A 21,320-nucleotide genomic window follows, 5' to 3' on the forward strand; every position below is an offset into this window, starting at 1 on the left:
AAATCTTAGGGAACATTTGTTGGCATCATTCATATTAACGTGTTAACACATTTCTTCATTTATGAAGTTGGAATAGTATGAAGCTCCAGAAAGACTGAATCTCTAAGAAGAGTCCAAATCTATTCTATCTATAATAGATTCCATCATTCATCTTTTTTCTTACAAGTATCAGTATTTGTCAACTTGAGAGGATCTAGAATCCCATAGAACATAAGCCACCGTACACATTTGGGAATCATTATTCTGTTACATGAAATGGGGAGACACATCATAATTGGTGATAACACCATCACACAGGATTGGGTTCTAGACTAAATTAAGGGAAGAAGCAAGCTGAACAACAATATTCACCTCTCTCTGCTTCTTGCCTGGGAATAAAAGAGACCATGGCTCCATACGTCCATCGCCATGCCTTTCTAACCATGGTGTATTTATCACCCAACTGTAACCCAAAACAAATCCACCCTTCCATCAGCTATTTTAGTGCAACATGTAGCCAAAAGAAAGTATCTAGTAGAGATGCTTTTAAGAATTACAATGTTTTACATGGTGGATGTTTACCATAATAAAATTATCCAAAGCTTTTATAGTAATAATAATTGAAATATGAATGCATAACTTCTCCCTTCTTTGTCCTTCCTTTAAATGATCCCACATATCCCTACTTATTCTCTTTGCAAATTTTTGCTTCCTGTTTATCATTTTTGTTACATACATATACGTATATAAATATATAAATGTTTCTAAATATATAAAAACAAGCTATTCAGTATACTGTTAAATTCCATACCCTCCCAAGTCCTTGAAAGAATTGAATAGTATGTTGGACAATATTTGTCATTGTGGCATAAAAGAAAATAACAGAAATCAGTAAAATTTGTATCTTTAAAATCTGAATATAGAAAAGAACATTTCTAATTAAACATGGCAAATTTTCCACTGTACAACTAATAATTGATTAAATAAAGTGTTATTTAAAATAAAATACATATTGATATGCATCATTTTCTTTTGATCTAATTTACCATTTTTATCATATAAACACTAAATCATATTTAATAATATTTGGTTGAATACTAGAATGATGTCATATGGGTAAATAGTACTACACAGTATCTGATGTTTATTAGTAATTTAACAAAATGTTACACCCACGAAGAAAGTAATTTAGGTCTCAGAGCCTCTACATTGTAAAACATTAGATTACTCAAACTATAGCTAACTGTAGAAGGGATGCATATTTTATTCCTATCATGTCGGAATGAGAAGAACACAATGTGTTCAGTAAAAAGATGAGAAAGAGGGAGTGTGTTAGAAGTACAGGTTTGCTCTTGAGGATGAGTACTTAGTCTTTTATTTATAAAGCCAAAGAAAAGATGATTCACAGAATTTCACCAATAGATAATCAGGGACAAATTGGCTGTAAATATTTCAACAGGTGTTTTAAACTATTTGAGCAACTTAAAGGATTGTCAACTTGGTAGAAATGCAAAGTTATTTGTAAGTCATGTATTGTTTCAATCTTAGTCAAAAATGTTGTTTCACCACTGTGGTCTACGGAAACTTCATTTTAATTTGATGACCAAATATGACACTTCTTTGAAAAATATTGGCAGGTTTTAATGAATTTATTGTGTTACATATTTAAAACAATCTTCAAAATGAATTATTTGCTAACAGTATTTTTATAAAACTTAATGGATTTCAATACAATATATGATATACTAATGTTATATACACATAATGTTCCTGTGAAGGTATGTTAGAGATTGTCTACAAATTAAAACTTTCAGACTTATAGCACTGTCTTGATTTCTGTATTATAATCATCAGCACAAATTTAAACTGGAAAGACTATATTAAACAATTGTAAACCTCTCAAATTAGAAATTAAAGATTCCCAACTAACTAATTAAATATAGAAAACATATACACTAAAACCATTCATAATTCAAATAAATGCTTTTTCTTGGTTAAATCATATAAACATGTAATTTTAGAAAATATAAAAATATTAATTTCCAGGATATTTCAAAGGAAGGTTATATTCTACAAAAACTAACCTGTTACACAATTAAAAGTTTATAGATATTTCAAAATTTATTTTTACATACATGAAAAAATAGAGATCAAGTTTCATTTGACTGCTTTGTAATTTGATTATAGAAGAACACTGGAAACATTAAGTTAGAATCATTAAGTTGAGGGTTCTTGTTATGAGCAAAACCAGGCACAAATGCAGGAAATTAGATTAAAATCTTCTTCTAGACCTAATTCCATGTAATAAACTTGTTTGGATAAATGAGATTAGCCATTACACAGGAAGTTCACAGAACTACTAGATGAAAATAAATTATAAAAATATTAACATAAATTACAATGATTATTTTCTAAGAAACATGCAATTTTCAAAATTGTTTAACAGTTCTTAATAAGCTATAGCTTCATGATGTTATTTTTTATTTTATTTAACATGAACACTATAAAAGCTATTCTTTAGAAGATGGAATTATTCCCATACCCAAGAAAACAGCAGTCCTTCTAGTTGAAATAAGCAAGTGCTGGTGTCGTAATTCAACTCTCATCTACATACAAGTCAGTAATTTCAAAAAAATCATCTTGTGTGTGTGAGTTTAAGATTATATGTCAGCTAAGAACAGAGGAAGGTCTGGCAAACATCATCTCCAAATTTTATTACACTGTTAAAACATATTCCCAGACAATACTTGCAAAACATAATTTTTACTTGATATGGTGTGATTTGTACGTCCAGGGTAATAAAACATCAAGAATAATGTTTCACTAAACTTATTTCTGCTTCAACAGCAGAGTTACAAGTATGATTTAATGTTAACCTGATACACTGGAGTCCTTCATGGGTATGAAGATGAGCAATCAGTATGTCAGAAATTCATGTCATTTGAATGCATATCAGACAGCACATCTTAGAACACAAATTGTCATTTGCAACCCAAAAGTGTTCATCTCAAATCTATCATTAGTTTGTTGAGGATAAATGTGTATAATAATTTCAGAGACAAAATATGTCATGCTTCTTATTGCCCAAACATAATTTACTTAATTTAATTTTGAACTCAGGACTTTCATGTTTCTCTTTTCTTATTAGAGACATTTCATGCTTTGCTATTATCTATTTAAAAACATTAACAAGTATCTTCAATAATTTATATATATGTAAAGTAAGATATAAATGGCCGAGTACTGAGTTCATTATAGAATGTATTTTGAAAAGTATCATTTATCTATTTATAGATGTGAGAAAATACTAAACCTTGCAACAATGTTTGAGGCAGTGATCTTTTCTGGACCATCCTGTGAACAAAGATTTTTCTCAACAGAGAAGTATGCTGGCCATACAGAGTACCTAGAGGTTCAAATTATTTTAGAATGGCACTGCAGAATATAAACTATACTATTATAACTGTATTTTTAAGATGGAATTACATAATTTTCTATTTAATCTTTGAAAGATTATTTTAAAATATTCATTTCTTACCTTTGACTCTTGAACTTTCTTGACGTTTTTCCTGCTGAAATGAAAACAGAAATAGGTCAAAATCTTTAAGTAAGTATGTTACTAATATATTGATATAAAGGTTTATCATCAACATGAGTCAAATGCTTTCAATACATCTACTTCAAAATATAATTTTGGAAATTATCTATCCAATTAATAATACCTCTTGGTGCACTGTTTATATATATACATATACACATATACATATATACACATACATGTATATATATAATATATATTACAGATAAATAAAAGACTAATGAGTAATTGTTATTCATGCCTCTTCAATTTCCATTCCATTTAATATCAATAGATAGTAATATTTTCTAAATTTGAAGTCAAATCAATAATAATTATAAAATATTTGCAACAGTAATTATTTAAGAATAAAGAAAGTGAAAACTCTTTAAAGTTGTATAACTGCTACATTTACTTCAATTTATGTTAGAATTATTTTTAAGACTAATATTGACAATATGTTTTTCATTAAAAGGTCACTACAGTTAAATATAAACATCAATTTGGCGTCTTCTTTAGTAGTTACAAAATAACCTCAAAATATTAGGTTTTTCAAGTTCTAAATTAGATATTTTGTAACTTCTCAGTTAACATTCAAACACTGTTTAGTCTCCTTAAAATTCCAGGATCTCACCGAAAATATTTTAAAAATATATTCCAAATAAAATATCAAATAAAAAATATACATTTAATCTAGGTTTAAATTAATACCAATCAAATTTTTCAGTAAAAATCTTATGTTGCTGCAACCATTAATCCAAAATTTTAAACTTAATAAAAAATCTCTTAAGTTATACATATATATGCATATATGCAGTACTATATGTATATTATTAATCAATGTACTAAATGCTGAAAACCTAAAAGACTATTATATGCTAAATTTCCTATAGAAAAATATATGATATGCATGTAGTTTTATCATCATATACTCATTTCACATGTACATTATTTCATATATATAATTTTATACAAGAATATCATGTACTTTGAGGATATTCACCCAAATTTCTTCTTCTTGTCACTACTGCTGTTCCTATTGTTTCTCTAGTACAGTCTTGCTTCTAGGTTTATTTCGTGTACATAAATGATTTCTTGTATATATAAAATGTTGAACACAAAACTGAAAGAAAACTAGTAGCATTTATCTTTCTGTATCTGCTTCATTACCCTCAGTATTACCCTATCCAGTGGAATCCATGGTCCTGCAAACAACATAATTGTATTCCTCTTTATGACTCTAGAAAACACTATTGTAATATACCCAACATCATTTTTATGAATACATTTTTATTCATAATACATTTAGGCAATTTTTATATGTTTGGTATTTAAAAAAGTTTTTAATCAACATGGATGTACACGTGTCTCAGTAATGTGATGAATTAAATTTCTTTGAGCACCTCAAACTATGTGTTTGGTAGTTATATTTTTCAATTTTGTGCTATCCTTATATTCATTCCTGTTGTATCTGAACTAATTTGCATTCCCACTTGCCCCATATAGTTCCTACTTTCCCTGCAATAATATTTTCACTTAATTATTTTATTAATATACAACCATTCGCACTAGAGTAAGTTGAAACTTGATTACAATTTTAATTTCAATTCCTTTGATAATGGAGTATATTGCCCATTTTTTGTGTTTATTGGTTATTGGTATTTTATTTTTTTATAGTTGACTGTTCACTTCATTAACTCATTTACTCTTCATTAACTCATTTACTGATTAAAATATTTGAAAAATGTAGTGGTTTAATTTTTTTAGTTATATATACTCATAATATATTATGGATATTAGATATTAACCTAATATTCTATAAATCAGACAAAGACATTTTCCCAATTACTCACTCTGTTCCTTTACTCTGGATAATTCCTTTGGTTGTGCAAATGCCTTTAATTTCAGGTGACCCTATTAGTACATTTGGGATGTTATGTGCTGGGGCATTAAAATGCAGGCTTATGTATCACCGTTAAATATTCAATATTTTCTTCTAGATTTTAAAAATTTCAAGTGCTTACAAAACATTATATGACAGATTAGCATTTTTAATATATGGAAGGATTCTGGTTTCATATTATTCTTCTACATGTGAAAAACTATTTTCCCCACAATGTTTGTTGGAATGTCTTTTTTATTTCAGTTATTTGTTTTGGTGATCATTGTCAAAATTCACATGGCTTTCCTTAATTGCTGAATTATCTCCAGATTATCTGTTTTATTCTGTTATCTACATACCTGTTTCTTGCTATTTCTTGTCCAGTGTCATACTTTTGTTACTGTATCTCCGTAATATAGATATTTGCTGATTTCTTTATGATTATCCTTTTTTACTCAGAATTATTTAAATATGCAAAGTTTTTTTGCTTCCACATGAATTTTGTGATTTCTTTGTGTCTATTTTATTGTAAAGAATCGCACTGGCATATTGATTAGAATTGTTTGAATCTATAGATTGCTTTTTGAAATACAGCAATGTTAACAATATTGAATCAACTGCCTATGATTGTCCTTTGATATTATGTCTTTTTTAATTTCTTTATTTGGTGCTTACAATTTTCACTGTAGTAAGCTTCTCCACTACTGGATTTCTATATTAAGAGTTTAATGGGAAAACCCTATAATTCAGTATACTTGTTCACCCACTCTACCTGGAATTAATTTGCATGTCTAAGGAAAGTTTACACAAGAGAGAAAAACAATTTTACATCCAACATGACTGGATTACACAAAGTGGATAAAGGTCAGTAAAAGGTGCTATCGGGGAGGCAATGAAAACATTAATAAGGATTTTGGATTTTAGTCTGAGACCATTAAGATATCTTTGAACATCGCTTCATTAGCAAGTAATATTATCAGAATGACATTTAAATACAACCACAACCATGTTGGTCATTTCTTTAAGATAGTTTGAGAAAGGCAATAATACATTAACAAAAGTAGAAACCAAGAATATATTGCTGTGGTAACACAGCTAGATGGTGTCAATGGCATAGAATAATGTGGCACTGGATATGAAACATCTTCTCAGAACTGGCACAATGACTAATATATTTCATCAGAGGAGACAAGGATGTTTCCAGGGACATGGGCTCTCTAAAGAACCAGGCCATTTCAAGCCTGCTAAGTTAGGGCTCAAGAATAAGCATCTTTACCCTTTTTCATTTTTTCAGCTCTGTACACTTGGTTTTCTTCGAAGCCTATTGTTTTGCCTATAAGGGTGTCATACCACTTATTTGAGTATCAACTTCCTACAAACATTGAATTACCAGATACTGTGGCTTTGAGAATCATTGCCATCCTTGATCTACAGAGTCACAGATTTTTATTCTCTGGAAAACTGCAATATCAAACTTCTACTTAAAGTTTACATTCCACCACTGCTGGTGGGAGTTCAATCTTTTACAATCACTATGAAAATCTATTTGTCCGTTTCTCAGAATATTGGAAATAATTCTACCTCAAGACTCAGCTATACCAATCCTGGGCATATACCCAAAAGATGTTCTAATATCCCACAAGGACACTTCTCCAATCATGTTCATAGCAGCTTCGTTTGTAATAGCCAGACCTGAAAACAATCTAGATGTCTCTCGACTGAAGAACAGAAACAGAAAATGTGGTTCATTTATACAATGGAATACAACTCAGCCACACAAACAAGGACACCCTGAATTTCTTGGACAAATGTATGGAACTAGAAAATAACAGATATCCTCAGTGAGGTAATCTAGACCCAAAGGAAATACATGGTGTGTACTCACTTATGAATGGGTATTAGCAATAACGTACAAGATAAACATGCTATAATCAACACATCCAAGAAACCAAAAACAAAAACAAAACAAACAAACAAACAAAAAAGAAGGAACAAGGGAAGATACTGAATCATTCTCAGAATGGGACACAAAATAAATATCTGAGTTCAATGGAAGGAGAAATCTGGGTAGAAGAGGGGATGATGGGGAGAGTCAGGTGGGTAAATAGTATGTAGGGAGAGTAAGGGAGAGAGAAGAGGGATAGGCCTGGGGGGTGGGGGTAGGCAATATCTCAGAATGTCAGAATCCTAGATTCAGGAGAAACTTCAGAAGGTCTACAGAGGCAACTATAGCTAAGATTCCTAGTAGTTTACAATACGGATTTTGAAATGGCCTCTTCCTGCAACCAGTCAGGACTCCCAGTAGAAAGACAAGGATAGCCACTCACCCACAAAGTTTATGACATAAAATATGTCCTGCCTATTAGGTTTGCAGGGATAAAGATAGAACATAGGCTGAGTGAATGGCCAAGAAATGACTGCCCCAAATTTAGACCCATCTCATAGGCAAGAACTGACACTATCAATGATATTCTTATCTTTGCAGACAAGAACCTAGCATAACTGTCTTCTAAGAGACTCCACCCAGCAGCCAATGGAAGAAGATGTAAAGACCCACTCCAAACATTAGATGGAGCTCAGTAAGTCTTAGAGAAAAATTGGAAGAAATATTGAAGGACCGAAAAAGGAGAGGGATTCCACAAGAAGACCATCAGAGACGAATAACCTGGACTCTCGGGGCTTCCAGAGACCGAATCACGAACCAAAGGCAAACATGGGCTGGACCTAGGTAACCTGCATATATGTAGCAGATGAGCAACTTGTTCTTCATGAGGGACTTCCAAATGACTGGAATAGAGTCTTTCCCTGAGCCTGTTGCCTGCTTACCTGCCTGCCTATCTGTCTTAGTGCATATGAATTCTGCACCCCAAATGGACAGCGTTGCATGGCCTCAGTGGGAGTGGAAGTGCCTAGTCCCAACTTAATTTCTGTTGGAGGGAGGGCAAGAGGTTGATGCCCAGAGGGGGGCTTCCCTCCTCAAAAGAGAAGGGGAAGCAAGATTGAGGGAAGACATGTGTTGGGGGCAATGGGAGGATTATAAAGTCTGATATCGGCTTGTAAAGAGAATAAATAAATGAATTTAATTAAAATGTTTCTACCTACAATTTTGACATCTGTATCTAGATATCTAGTAATGTGGCTGGTTGATCACATCCAATGGAAGTGTTGATCTTCCGTATATTGGCCATCATATAATAGGTAGAAGTAACATCTGCAATATTCCATGAGATTCACATTTATCACTCTTTATTTTGAAACATAATAGACTGCAATGTATTTTGGATTATTTTTTGATGGGTAAATGGCATTGTGAACTCATTCCAAAATCCTGAAACAGTAAGAGACATTGTAATGCAATCTGCTTAGCTATCAGACTCCAGAAACAATGGAACACACAGAATGCACAGATCCTTAGGAATGCATAATGGAAGAAAAGACCTATGCTAACCAGAGAAATAAGTGTTCTCATAGGAAGAAAAATCACTCCATTGTAACAACTTATCTTGTACATATATTATGCAATGAGATTATATACACACACACATATGTGTGTGTTATATAATCTTGGATTTTTTTCGTCTTTACTATAAAATGGTAACATTGCCATAGAAATAGTGGAGAGAAAATAATAGTCTTTCTCTGACTTAGCCAATTTGCAACTAAATCCATTTTCTCTCTAATTTCTGCCTAATATGTTAAAAATATGATAAAACAAGATAAACACAATGAAACATTGGTTCCAAGAAAGAGCGATTCTTAAGGTCTAGAATACATGGGGTACTATTTCAAGAAAACACATACTTCTTAAATCTTTAGCTTCTATATAAATAATCACAGTCTTTATTCAGAGAAGAAAAATCAAATGTTCTAGAAATAAGTATTCAAAATTAAGACAAATATAAAGTTTAATTATACAGTGAAATAGAATGGAAAGATAGAAAATTTTAGGATTAAAAGCCATGAGAACAAGGAATCATAGATTCTCAGTTAATGCATTATTTATGAAGTAAGTTTTCAATTATATAGATTCTTCTCAGAGGTCAAGTACAATTATCTCCTTAAAATACCCATTAGAATTATTGAGCTAGGTGGAATCATTGCCTTCAGATAAAATACTATTTTGTTTCTCTTGTGGGTTTAGATGTAATATTGTAATTATTCAAATAAGGAAAAGGATACTATCAACTGTACATGCTGATAAAAATTTCATCAGAAAGCTAACTAGCAGAGAATGACTTGAGTTTTGTGTTTTATTCACAAAATTTGTTTCATTTTATCTAGTTATCATTTAGTTTTATGTTGTTATTACTATTTTCTTTACTTATTACAGTGGAGTTTGACAGCATCTGCATAATGGAAGAAAAGTAAGATATAGAAAATGGCAACATTACTGACTTTACATTGTTGTTGATACAGAGCATGGGTAGAAAAAAAATGTCATAGAAAAAGGAGCAGCTTCTGTAACAATATATGGGGAAAAAGCTGAGGTATGCAGGGCTTAACAATTAATTGAATTAGTCCAATATAATATTATTTTTATTTAATGAGAGAAGTGGTTAGCTCAATATTGAAGGTTGAGTTGTTTGCCAAATTTCAAGAATCTGACAGTGACTTAAATATACTGTTTCATAAGAAACAGAAGAATCACAAACTCATGGCTTCGTGTTCTTGAGCCAATCCTAACTGGATTCATCCAGGATGATTTTTATGATGCATAACTATTGCTTATATTATATGAGGTTGAATAGGCCAAACAAACCCTGACACTGTGTTTGTTGTCCAACAATATATTAATGCATATTTATGAAATCAGTTTTAATATGGCTTCAAAATATTTTCTGATATGGCAATCAATTTTTGAAATAAGTATATTTTCCTACCTATAAAATGCATTAATAGGAACACAACTCGTTTTTTACTTTGTCTTGTAGTATTTCTTAGAAAAGTTTTAAGGCATTGCAATTTTGTAATGTAAACAGACATCATAAAAATATAAGCCAGAGGTTAAAGTAACCAATAATCTTTTTGTCATGAATTGATTAATAATTGTTTAATGTTCATACTTTCCTAGGAATTTAGGTATTATTTTTTAAATCCCAAGCCTCTGATAATGTTATCTGATATATTTGAGAGAATTTTTGTGAAAATATTCAAAAGTATATTGAATGAAAGGATAAATTCAGAAGAATCACTTGGATATAAACAAGAATCTCTTAAATTTTTCAAAGAAATTATGTTATTGTAAAATAGCTAATATAAAATGGTCAGAGACTGGTTATAATGTATATAATGTATATAATGTATAGAGTACTTCCCACAGGGCGTGGTCAGGGCACACCTTCCCCTCTCTCCCTCATTTCTCTCAGCATGTGGGCCAGTTGAACCCACATGCCCATAGTCTCTGTTTGCCGACGGCCCTCCAACAGCATCTAGGAGCCCTGAATAGAGACCACCAATCTCTGGGCCCACTCAAGAGCCCTGCCTCCCTGTAGAAGTTCAGACTGAGATTCTCTCACACCTGGGTGCGAGCCCCGCAGCATCCATCTGGTGCCACATGGAGGAAATTCAGTTAAATTGTCTCACTTCTACCATTCTGAAACATGACAGACACGTAGAGACCACAACACCACCCAGCAAAGATCCATGCCCATGCCCACGCCCATGCCCATGCCCACGCCCATGCCCATGCCCACACGGGCAATCATTCCCTGCACTTCTCAATTATCCTAGTACAGACTTCCTTCTGTCTATGTTCATACACAAAGACAAATGAGAATTCACACTTGACTCTAATCATAGAAGGCCTGCTTTGTGATTAATGGTGATGGATGTAGATATACCCAGCTGACAAGCTGCTGAAGTAAGTGATAGTTAGGCTCAGTCCTAGGTCGAAATTTCTTACTGCACCACTAAGGCTCAGTGAACGTTGCAGAGGAAGAAGTAGAATAAGAATTGGGGTTTGGGTTGAAGGGCTGTGAAATTCTGGTTTCTGGGCACAAAAGCTGTGGTAACCTAAACTGGACCTATAAAGCACTGGGTATCCCAGCAGTTAATGATGGATTGGGAGCAGTTTACAGGGCTCTGTGACTTTCTGATGAGCTGTTGTCTACTGATGTAATATGGGGAAGATGCCACCATTGTCTTCAGTCATGTACTAACAAAGAAAGTGACATCAGGTGAGAGGACATAGTTCCAAAGCCATAGTGACATTGATCCTGATTAAATTAGCTCTCTGAAAATGAAAATAAAAAATACTAATGGATATAGGAAGGACATTTGTGGGGAGAATGGGCTGGATAATGGAGATAGGTGGGAGATTAGAGATAGGACATCTTACTAAGTATTCATGTTATATAAAATCTAAGAACAAACAATAAAATCTAAAATGTATTTTGGTTATGAAGTCTTACAGCAAAATAAGAAATATAGAAGGTATTGATAGTGTTGAATAAAAAATAACATTTAATACTTTGTAGAGTATGAAATAATTTGCTGTTCTTATAATAAATTAATAAATATAAATTATATATAAATACAATAAAAATATAATAAAAATAATAAATTATAAAATTTAGTAATCTAATATATAGCTGGTAATATCTCCTATAGTTTAATATAAGTAATTTTGTGTAGAATGCAATTAGAAAATTCTATATATTGTTTTCCCATAACATATGTTTTCCATAACATGACAGTATTTATTCTTTGGCTGAATACATATTGATGAGAAGAACTTAGTCATCTGACAATATTATTCTTATCATAAATGCATCTTAAGTTCCTCATGTACAAGCAAGAAAGGGAAAAGTACTTGCTATTGAGTTGATGAGTGTTTTCAGTATCCAATTATTGAAAAGATGATAATTTTAAAAACATACTATACGCTTAAAATTACAGTCTAGAAATGAATTCATCGACTTAATCTCTTCTATGTCCAATAATACATGGTGCAATTTCAAATATTTACCTAATTATGTGTCTAGTGGTTAGAAACTTAAAAGAATGCAAGGATCCAATGGCAATTATGGAAATACATACATAGTGACACTTATGGTTTACATTTTTACTTGCAAACATAGGAAGTTTTGGTTGCTTTTTAATAAGTTCATTTGCATTAAAATTAATCCATAACCCATACCTGGAAACAATCAATATGTACTACATCAAATATAATAAAATATAATCTTGTAAATGTGCCACAGAGAATATATTTGTTTTATGGAATCTGAAATAGACGGATGCTCTTGATCTTAAATGTCCTAGTTTAGTAACATAAATAAGCATTGTTGAAATCCAGAGTGGAAATTTTACCATTTGAATGGAAGAAATTAATTGGTGACATATGTTTAGAAAGGCATAGAGACAATAAAGTTGAACAAAACAATCAAAATGATAATCATTCACTAAAATGTATAAATGATAGACATATATACAAACACTGTTTATTATAATAATTATTTATGGTTTCAAATTTAAGAATTAAGGGTATAATGAAAGAGTAATATTTGACCTAAGAACAAAATCTGAGATAATGGTAATTTTGTGTTCTAATAGTAACATTATTATTTACTATTATATTTTGATTTAAAATATAAGAATGTAAAATTAAATTCACCTGCTGAGAAAATTATATTTTCTTTTCTTCTGAAAATTCATGTTCAATTAATTGTTAGAGCTGAGTCTATTTGCTGAAGATCACCAAATTAAATAGGCATAACAAGTATTCTAACAGCTTTGCAGTGTACTTTAGTAATGAGAAACATAATGTTGATTTCATAGCATAAATAATTAAAGGATTTATAATAAGTGATAATATAACCACTAATTAATGTATTTGTCATGGAAATTGGTGATACTACATGATCTTAAACTCAGCCATTCACATTATAATTTCTTCTATATTTTGTCTTTGTAAGAATTTGAGTTTGGAAATTACTAAGTTTGTAGACAGTTGTTGAGCAGTCACTGCTATAATAATACAACCATTAGATTTTTTGAAAGTCCATAATTAGGGGTATAAGATTATTTACATACTAATATGTTTTTTAATGGTTACAAATAAAATTTATTATTGAAATTATGTTTTGTGAAAGAATAAGGTTGTACTGTAGTGTACAAAATACAATGATATTTTCTAGATATCAATGGCCAGACCACAATACTACAAAATAGCCTATGCACTGCAAGTCCAGAGGCTTTCTGGAAAAGAGTGGAGTGAGAAAAGCTAGGCACATGTAGTATAAGTACAAACACACAGAATGTCAATCTGCCTACACAGAAAGATGATTTAATGTCTCTAAACAAAGAGGATTGAGATTCAGTGACATTTAAAGTGATAGCAGGTTGTACTGCTACTTTCCCAAATTAGTACAATCTCTAACTCTGTTCTTAATACTTTTCCTTATGCCAAAAGAAAGATGCAGAGCTCACCCTTATCCAAAAAGCTTATTTTTGAAATGGAAAACTACCATTACTAAACGGCACAATTTGTGATAATGCAGACAACCATTGATCATGGGACTCCAGTTGATACAAAGCCTACATCTGAAGTTCAAACATCATACAAGGGATAGAAAGATCATAAGAGTCAGAAGACAGAATGTATGTCACGAAATGTCTATTTCTGACAGTAAAGCTTCACTCATGAACTAGTGATAATATGGTTGACCAAACAAAGCCTGAATAATGACAGTGCCTATTTCAAACCCAATGCAGGTAGGAAAATCCCACAAGGCCTCACTCCTGTATGAAGAGCCACAGGCAAATAATTCCTTCTTAAAAAAAAAAAAAAAGTGAAAACCAGCTATAGTTCGAGAGGAGCTCCCTAATTGGTTATCAAAGACCTATCCAAACATACAAACTACAAGACTGCAAAGACACTGATACGAGCAACAGTATATGAAATCAGAAGTTTCATTTCTATATCAGTGTGTATTTGTGTGTGTGTGTGTGTATGTATGTATCTGTGTATGTGTGTGTGTGTGTGTGTGTGTATGCTGTGTGTGTGCGTGTCTAATAATTTTAAAGAGGACATGAGTTAGAGAAGATCATGATTAAGAGATATCAAAAAGACATGACTGATGAAGACAAAATGATACGAAGAGTGCACATAGGTGAATATTATTTTAAAAGAAGAAAAATAATGATAGTAAGACATATTACAACATATTAGTTGATTTTCATACATTATTCATATAATCTAGTAGATGATTTTTAAGTTTATTTCATTTATATCTTCATTTGATATATGGAAAAATCTTAGATTAGTTTTTCCTACCTACTTCTCACATCCTAAGTACCAATGGGAATAATCAAACAAAGGGGTTTTTATGAAGTTAGAGTTTAAAAAAATGTATTTCTCAAATTACCATAAAGAATTATGATTTGCACATCTTGGGATCTTCGTAAAGTAAACAAAAAAATTTAACAATATCCTTTTGCCAACTTGGCAGGTGGGTAGAAAATGCTACCATTAAATTAAGCTAAATTTTATACTAAGGTGGGTGACATCAAGGGAATTATCTTTACAGCTAGCTATGATAAAGCTTCTGTTTTCAAAAATGTTACCATCTGCATGAAATGTTTAGGGAAAAGAAAACTCAAACTACATGGGTAGACCTCAATAATATTAAAGGAGAAGATACAATTTTGCTCATCAAGAATTCACCTAACATCAGTACCATTTGATTGCTTTTTCAGAAAAGGTGAATTTTCACAAATCAATTTACTACTAGAAAATTTCATGTATAGTTTCACAAAGTTTTTGAGGTTTTCAAGTTAAAATTTCTGCAAATATAAGTACACATAAATAATAACACATGTTGAAAAGGCACTTTTTTATTGATTTATGATAATTGTATAAATTAATTATATCCATAATTAAAAGACATAGCTGAAATTAAAATATAGAACAAAACAATAAACAAAAACTTTTTGAAAATAAAACTATAGGCATCTCTAATTACTCACAATTTGGAGTAGGGACAAAATGATTTAGAACAATGAAAATTAAAATTTTCAGAAAGTTGACATAATACCAAAGCCACTGAAATAGTTTCAGGCAAAAAGAAGACTCTTTTTGAATCACCAATGACTAGCCAAAGTTTTACTTTGTTGTTGTTTTTGTTGTTTTGTTTACCTGTTTTTGTTTTTGTTTTTTTGAGACAGGGTTTCTTTGTGTAGCCTTGGCTGTCCTGGAACTCACTCTGTAGAACAGGCTAGCCTCGAACTCAGAAATCTGCCTGCCTCTGCCTCCCAAGTGCTGGGATGAAAAGCATGAGCCAGCACCACCCAGCTGTTTTTTAATCTACAAAAGTAGAATTGAAATATGCTAGTGAAAATCTTGTAAAAACTGCAATGAAATACATAGGAAATAAAATATTTCATTATCAATGGGAATATATTGGTACAGGAGAAAGTAGAAAGTTTAAAGGGAAGCGATCTGTACTGTGACTAGGAAAATAGGAGGAGGGAGGAGGAATGGAGAGAAGATGTGAGGAGCGAGGGACATGAGCTGGTCGAGAGGGTGGATAAAAAGGAAAAGAACACTAAGGATATTTGAAAATATCATATGGAAATCTTCTATTTTATAAGCTTCCTAAAAGCATGGATATTTCGTTAAATGTAATTGAGTTTCCATATTCAAAGGAATGGATAATGCTCTGGTATCAAGTCATAGGTTGTCAAACAAAAGAAGCCTAGTGTCAGATTGGGATACCTCTCAGAGAAAATAAAAAATACAAAGAAATATTCATATTTCCTCAAGCTGCTCCTTCTCCCCTTCTCAAATCACCTTTTCAATCTCCTCCCAGCTTTTTGTGTCTTTTCAACCCTTTACATCCACTGAGTCCAATCAGCACTGCCCAGACAAATTCTCCTCCCAGAGACCAGAAAAACAACAAAAGCTATTCTCATTGCTCTTGGTTACCTACCAATATTTGATGATATAATATGATTGCTGGAAACACCATTACTCTCTTTGATCATAGGACATAAAGAATTCAAATTGGGACTGAATTGGAAACATTTACCCTGCTAGCTGGCTAGTTTGCATAATGCTAGATGATTATATGGGATAGGGAAAGACATCAGTAATATTACACAGCTGTGATCATTGAGAAATACAGTAATGATCAGCTTGGCAAGATATGCTCCATTGATGGAGAGAATGTCATGGAACTAATCACCAACGTTTTCACTGGATTCAAGGCCTTGTCTACTGGTAGAAATTCATGGTTAATAAATCTAGAACTTGTGGTTTAGAGGTCAAAGACCCTATGAAAATTAAATTTCTAAAAGAATGCATTATCAAACTGTTTTCTAAATACTTATCTTTAAAACTATAGATTATTGCAACTCTCATCCTTTATCAGAAAATCTTCATTATGTAGCAAATAGCAGTTAATTCATACCCATAACTGATCAAACTGAAGAAGCTAAATGACTTAAAGATTTCTGTCAATTAATATCTTCTAGACATGACAGGGCCATAGCAATCATTAAAGCAGATCAGTGTTAGTTGCTTGTAAGAGACTTGGTCAATGTTGGGCCAATCAACATTTCAGCATAGAGAGGAAGGGGCTCACACAGCCCCACACCATCCTCAGGAGCAATGGAGAGTTTATAGGCATTGTAAGGTATAGAGTGGAAGGAGAAGAGTCAGTTTTCTTTTGTGTTGTCAGTCATAATGTATTGACCATGGTCCATTGGATGGTGCTCTGAATATACATGTAAATGGGCAGTACTACTTAGACATGATTAGAAAGAAAAAGAACAATAAAAAGACAGGAAGCTGGGATTGGGGTGAATAGAGAGACTAGGAGAAACTTTAGGTAGGAAGTCAGAGGTAGATGGGATCTAAATACTTTATGTATGAAATTTGTATACTGTGTATGAAATTCCAACACTATGAGTAAAAATTTAATACATTTTTTTCTGCCCTCCATGTATACCTATAGTGGTTTTAATAGGCTTGGCCTCCACAGGCTCATGTGTTTGAATGCTTGGCTCATAGCGAATAGCACTATTAGGAGGTCGGGCCTTACTGGAGTATATGTTGGTTTGCTGAAGGAAGAGTGTCATTGTGGGGGTTGACATTGAAGTATCAGGAGCTCAAGTCAGTTTTCTCCCTGATGTGTGTGAATCAAGATGTAGGAATCTCAACTCTTTCTCCAGAACTATGTCTGCCTGAATGCAGCCATGTTCCCCACCATGATGATAATGGACTAAATCTGAACTGTAAGCCAGCCCCAGTCAAGTATTTTTGTTTGTAAGACTTGCCATCACCATCTCTTTACAGCAATAGAAACCCTAAGACAGTACCCAAATTCAAAGTCATATAAGGGCCCCCATATTAGCAATGTAACCATAAATACTTGTTACTATAGTCTTCAAATCGATTGTAGTTGCATAAAATATTGATAATTTAAAAATCAGTATGATGAGCATATTGAAATTATTGAAATTACAAAAGAATGAAAAGAGAAACAAAAAAGTAAAAAAAAAAAAATAAAAGAAGATTCAAGTCAAATGAACCTGAGCTGTCATTAGAATGCTGTATTAGACAAAGAACATTTGAAAAGGTATTAAGAAATATATCCTGAAAAGCTAAAGGGTATGGGCTTTTAAAGTCAGTACCGCCAACTATTTCAAAGAATTTCAGACATAGGGAAACATATACTGAGAAGAAAAACAAAACTTGTAATTCACACACACACACACACACACACACACCACTCTCTTGTGTGTGTCTCTATGTATCTATGAGTTGGCATGTCTCCTTGTAATGTTTGCCTTTGGCAGTCAAAGAACAACTTTGAATATATTCCTTATACACTGTCCCTTCAAGAAAGGGTGTCATGTTTGCTACTTCATGTAACAGGCTTCCAGGCACACTGTTGTCTCTGCTTCCCACTTTTCTGTATAAGAGAAGGATAGTATCAAGTCTCGCTTTACATGGGTCATGAGTATGTAACCTCAACATTAAGCATTCCTGAATGAGCCCTGTAGTGCTGAAAGTATTTCTTTTATGGATTAGTTTGAGTAAGTTTACAGAAAATTAGTTTTTATGACATTTTTATAATGTATACCATTAAGCTTTGAAATTTTCTTCTTCACAATTCTTGTTTGTCTCTACTGCTCCCTCATACCAGTTAAAAAATTTTTCCTCTCCCAAATATCTCTACTTCTGTTTCTATGCATATATACAAATATATATATTTGTTTGTGTGTCTCCATGGAGTGCATGTGTATATAGATATTTTCATATATACATATATATCTTTTCATAATATTTGGTCCATTTATAAGAGTGAACAAAAATATTTATCTGTATTTTGTTTTGTTTCTTCCACTATTTATCCATTTCTTAAAAGAAATTTTAAGATTGAGTTGAGATATGAAAAAAATTCACAACTGTAAATAAAAGAAGATTGAAAGAAGTTGAATACAAAGATACATATTTATTTATTTTCAGAAGAACACAAATGATCATAAAGAGAAATAAATTCTCTATTATCAGCCTTTCCATAACAACATTCTTTTTAAAAAGATGGTTGGATATTACTTTCTAAATGAGAAATAAATAAATATTTTTGACTTTTGTATTGGCCTTTATGACACATATATCTTTAGGTACAGAAGCAACTCTACTACTTTCAATATTTTCAGTTGTCTGAATTGGAGCATACGTGAGCTAAAGAGATGAGTATAAGTGAGATAAAGTGATAAGAGCAGATGCTCTTCTCACTGAGAACCCTGATTCCATTCCCAGCATGCAGAGGGCATTTCCCAACTGTCTATACCTCCAGCTACAAAGAGACTGATGCTGTCTGCTCTTCCCCAAATGCATCAGGCTTGCTTGTGGGACACAGACATACAACAGGAAAATATGTATGTACATAAAATTACATATACATATATGTATATGTGTATTATATATGTAATTGTTCATGTGCCTGTTTGTGTGCATATACATGTGCATACTCATATACATATACATCATATACATATACATATTTGTACATAATATAAATGTTTTTAAATGTATTTAATTCACCATAATTTTTCTCTATTAATATAGGACATATTCTCTCTTGAAATGTCAAAACTCATTCTTTAAATACTTTAAGTATTTAAGTATATTTTTTTGTAAATTACATAGGGCCATTTTTACCCTCATCTGTCGTCTCCTTAGACTGACAGTGCTTTTTGATTGGTTTTCTTTTCTTTTTCTTTTTTTGGATTTTTTTCTTTTATTATTATTAATCATAATATTAGTTTACATCTCAAATGGTACCCTACTTCCAGGTTACCCCTCTGTCATGCTCCCATCCCTCATCTGCCCTTCCCCCTCCCTTTTGTCTGTATGAAAGTGCTTCCCTGTCCATCCACACTCTCCTACTTCACTGCTCCAGCATCCCACTTCTCTGGGGCATCAAACAATCCCAGGACCAATGGCCTCCCCTCCCATTGCTGTCGGGCAAGGCCATCCTCTGCTACAGATGTATCTGAAGTCAAAGATCCTTTAGGTACACACTTCTTGGTCGGTGGTCTAGTCTCTGGGAGAACTGCGTGGTCAGGCCGGCCTATGTTGTTCTTCCAATAGAGTTGCAATCAACCTCCGTTACTCTAGTCTTTCTGACAGCTCCTTCAACAGGTTCTCTGAATTCAGCCTGATGGCTAACTCCAAGCATCCTCCTCTTCTTCGGTCAGTTGCTTGCTGGACCTCCCCTGGAACTGCCACACTTGTTTCCAAGTGTTGGGATTGATGTCTGCAGACATGATGTATCCCCAGGTGGGGCAGTTCCCCTGGTTGGCCTTTCCTTCAGTTTCTGTTCGTATTTTTTCCCTCTTCTTCCTTTGGACAGGAATATTCCTGTGTTAAAAATAACTTTGAGATGGGTGGGTGGCTCCATCCCTCGACCAGAGGCTGTGCCTATCTACTGGAGGTGGTCACCACAGATTCTATCTCCCAATTCTCTGCTCATTACTGCTAAAGTCGTTCCAATTGGGTCCTGATAGCCTTACATTTCTCTGGTGTCTGCGACCCTCCAGTGGCTATACCCAATTCCTCATTCCCCCCTGCTTCCTATTTTTATTAAATTTCCTGACTGACCCTCTGTACCTCTTTCAAGTCTTCTCCAGATACTGATACTGCCACACTTATTTCCTCCTCCTCCTCCTCCTCCTCCTTCTCCTCCTCCTCCTTTCCCCCTCCCTTGTCCCCCTCTCCTTTAATCTCCTTCACCCCCTAGCTCAACTCACAGGATCACAGGAACGACAGGCTCCTGTCAGAGACAGGGAAACCCGATAACAACAGAGATAACCAGATGGTGAAAGGCAAGCATAAAAATATAAACAATAGAAATCAATTTGACTTGGCAACATCAGAACCCAGTCTTCTCACCACAGCAAGTCCTGGATACTCAACCACACCCTATATACAAGATTCAGATCTAAACTCTCATTTCGCTGGGCAGTGGTGGCGCATGCCTTTAATCCCAGCACTTGGGAGGCAGAGGCAGGCGGATTTCTGAGTTCAAGGCCAGCCTGGTCTACAGAGTGAGTTCCAGGACAGCCAGGACTACACAGAGAAACCCTGTCTCAAAAAAACAAAAACAAAAACAAAAAAAAAAAAACAAATAAACTCTCATTTCATGAAGATGATAGAGGACTTTAAGGACATAACTCCCTTAGGGAAAAGGTATCATATTACACACACTGAGATGAGTTACTGAGTGGCTTTTAATGCCCAGCCAAATATTCAATAGATTGGGCACACTTCTACATTTCAAATTGGAATAAAGTGGGCTTTCTTGAAAATAAAAAAATGAAATTAAAAAAAAAAAAACTCCCTAAACTAAATGCAGAACACAAGTAAGC

At 33.0% G+C, this 21,320-nt stretch overlaps 1 protein-coding gene across 3 annotated transcripts in view; it reads right to left on the bottom strand.

The window, feature by feature from the left end:
- Positions 1-21,320, bottom strand: part of Fstl5 (follistatin like 5) — a 527,925-nt gene that overhangs the window by 459,856 nt on the left and 46,749 nt on the right. For 2 of the 3 annotated variants that reach the window (XM_028754930.1, XM_028754929.1), the window contains exon 2: positions 3,518-3,548. In XM_028754930.1, the coding sequence (XP_028610763.1) occupies positions 3,518-3,548 (31 nt within the window). Of the gene's footprint in view, positions 1-3,517; positions 3,552-21,320 lie in introns of all 3 variants that reach the window. The other variant, XM_028754928.1, reaches the window with a different exon arrangement.

This window comes from Grammomys surdaster, unplaced genomic scaffold (assembly GCF_004785775.1).
Source record: "Grammomys surdaster isolate TR1022 unplaced genomic scaffold, NIH_TR_1.0 126039, whole genome shotgun sequence".
Classification (NCBI taxonomy): Eukaryota; Metazoa; Chordata; class Mammalia; order Rodentia; family Muridae; genus Grammomys; species Grammomys surdaster.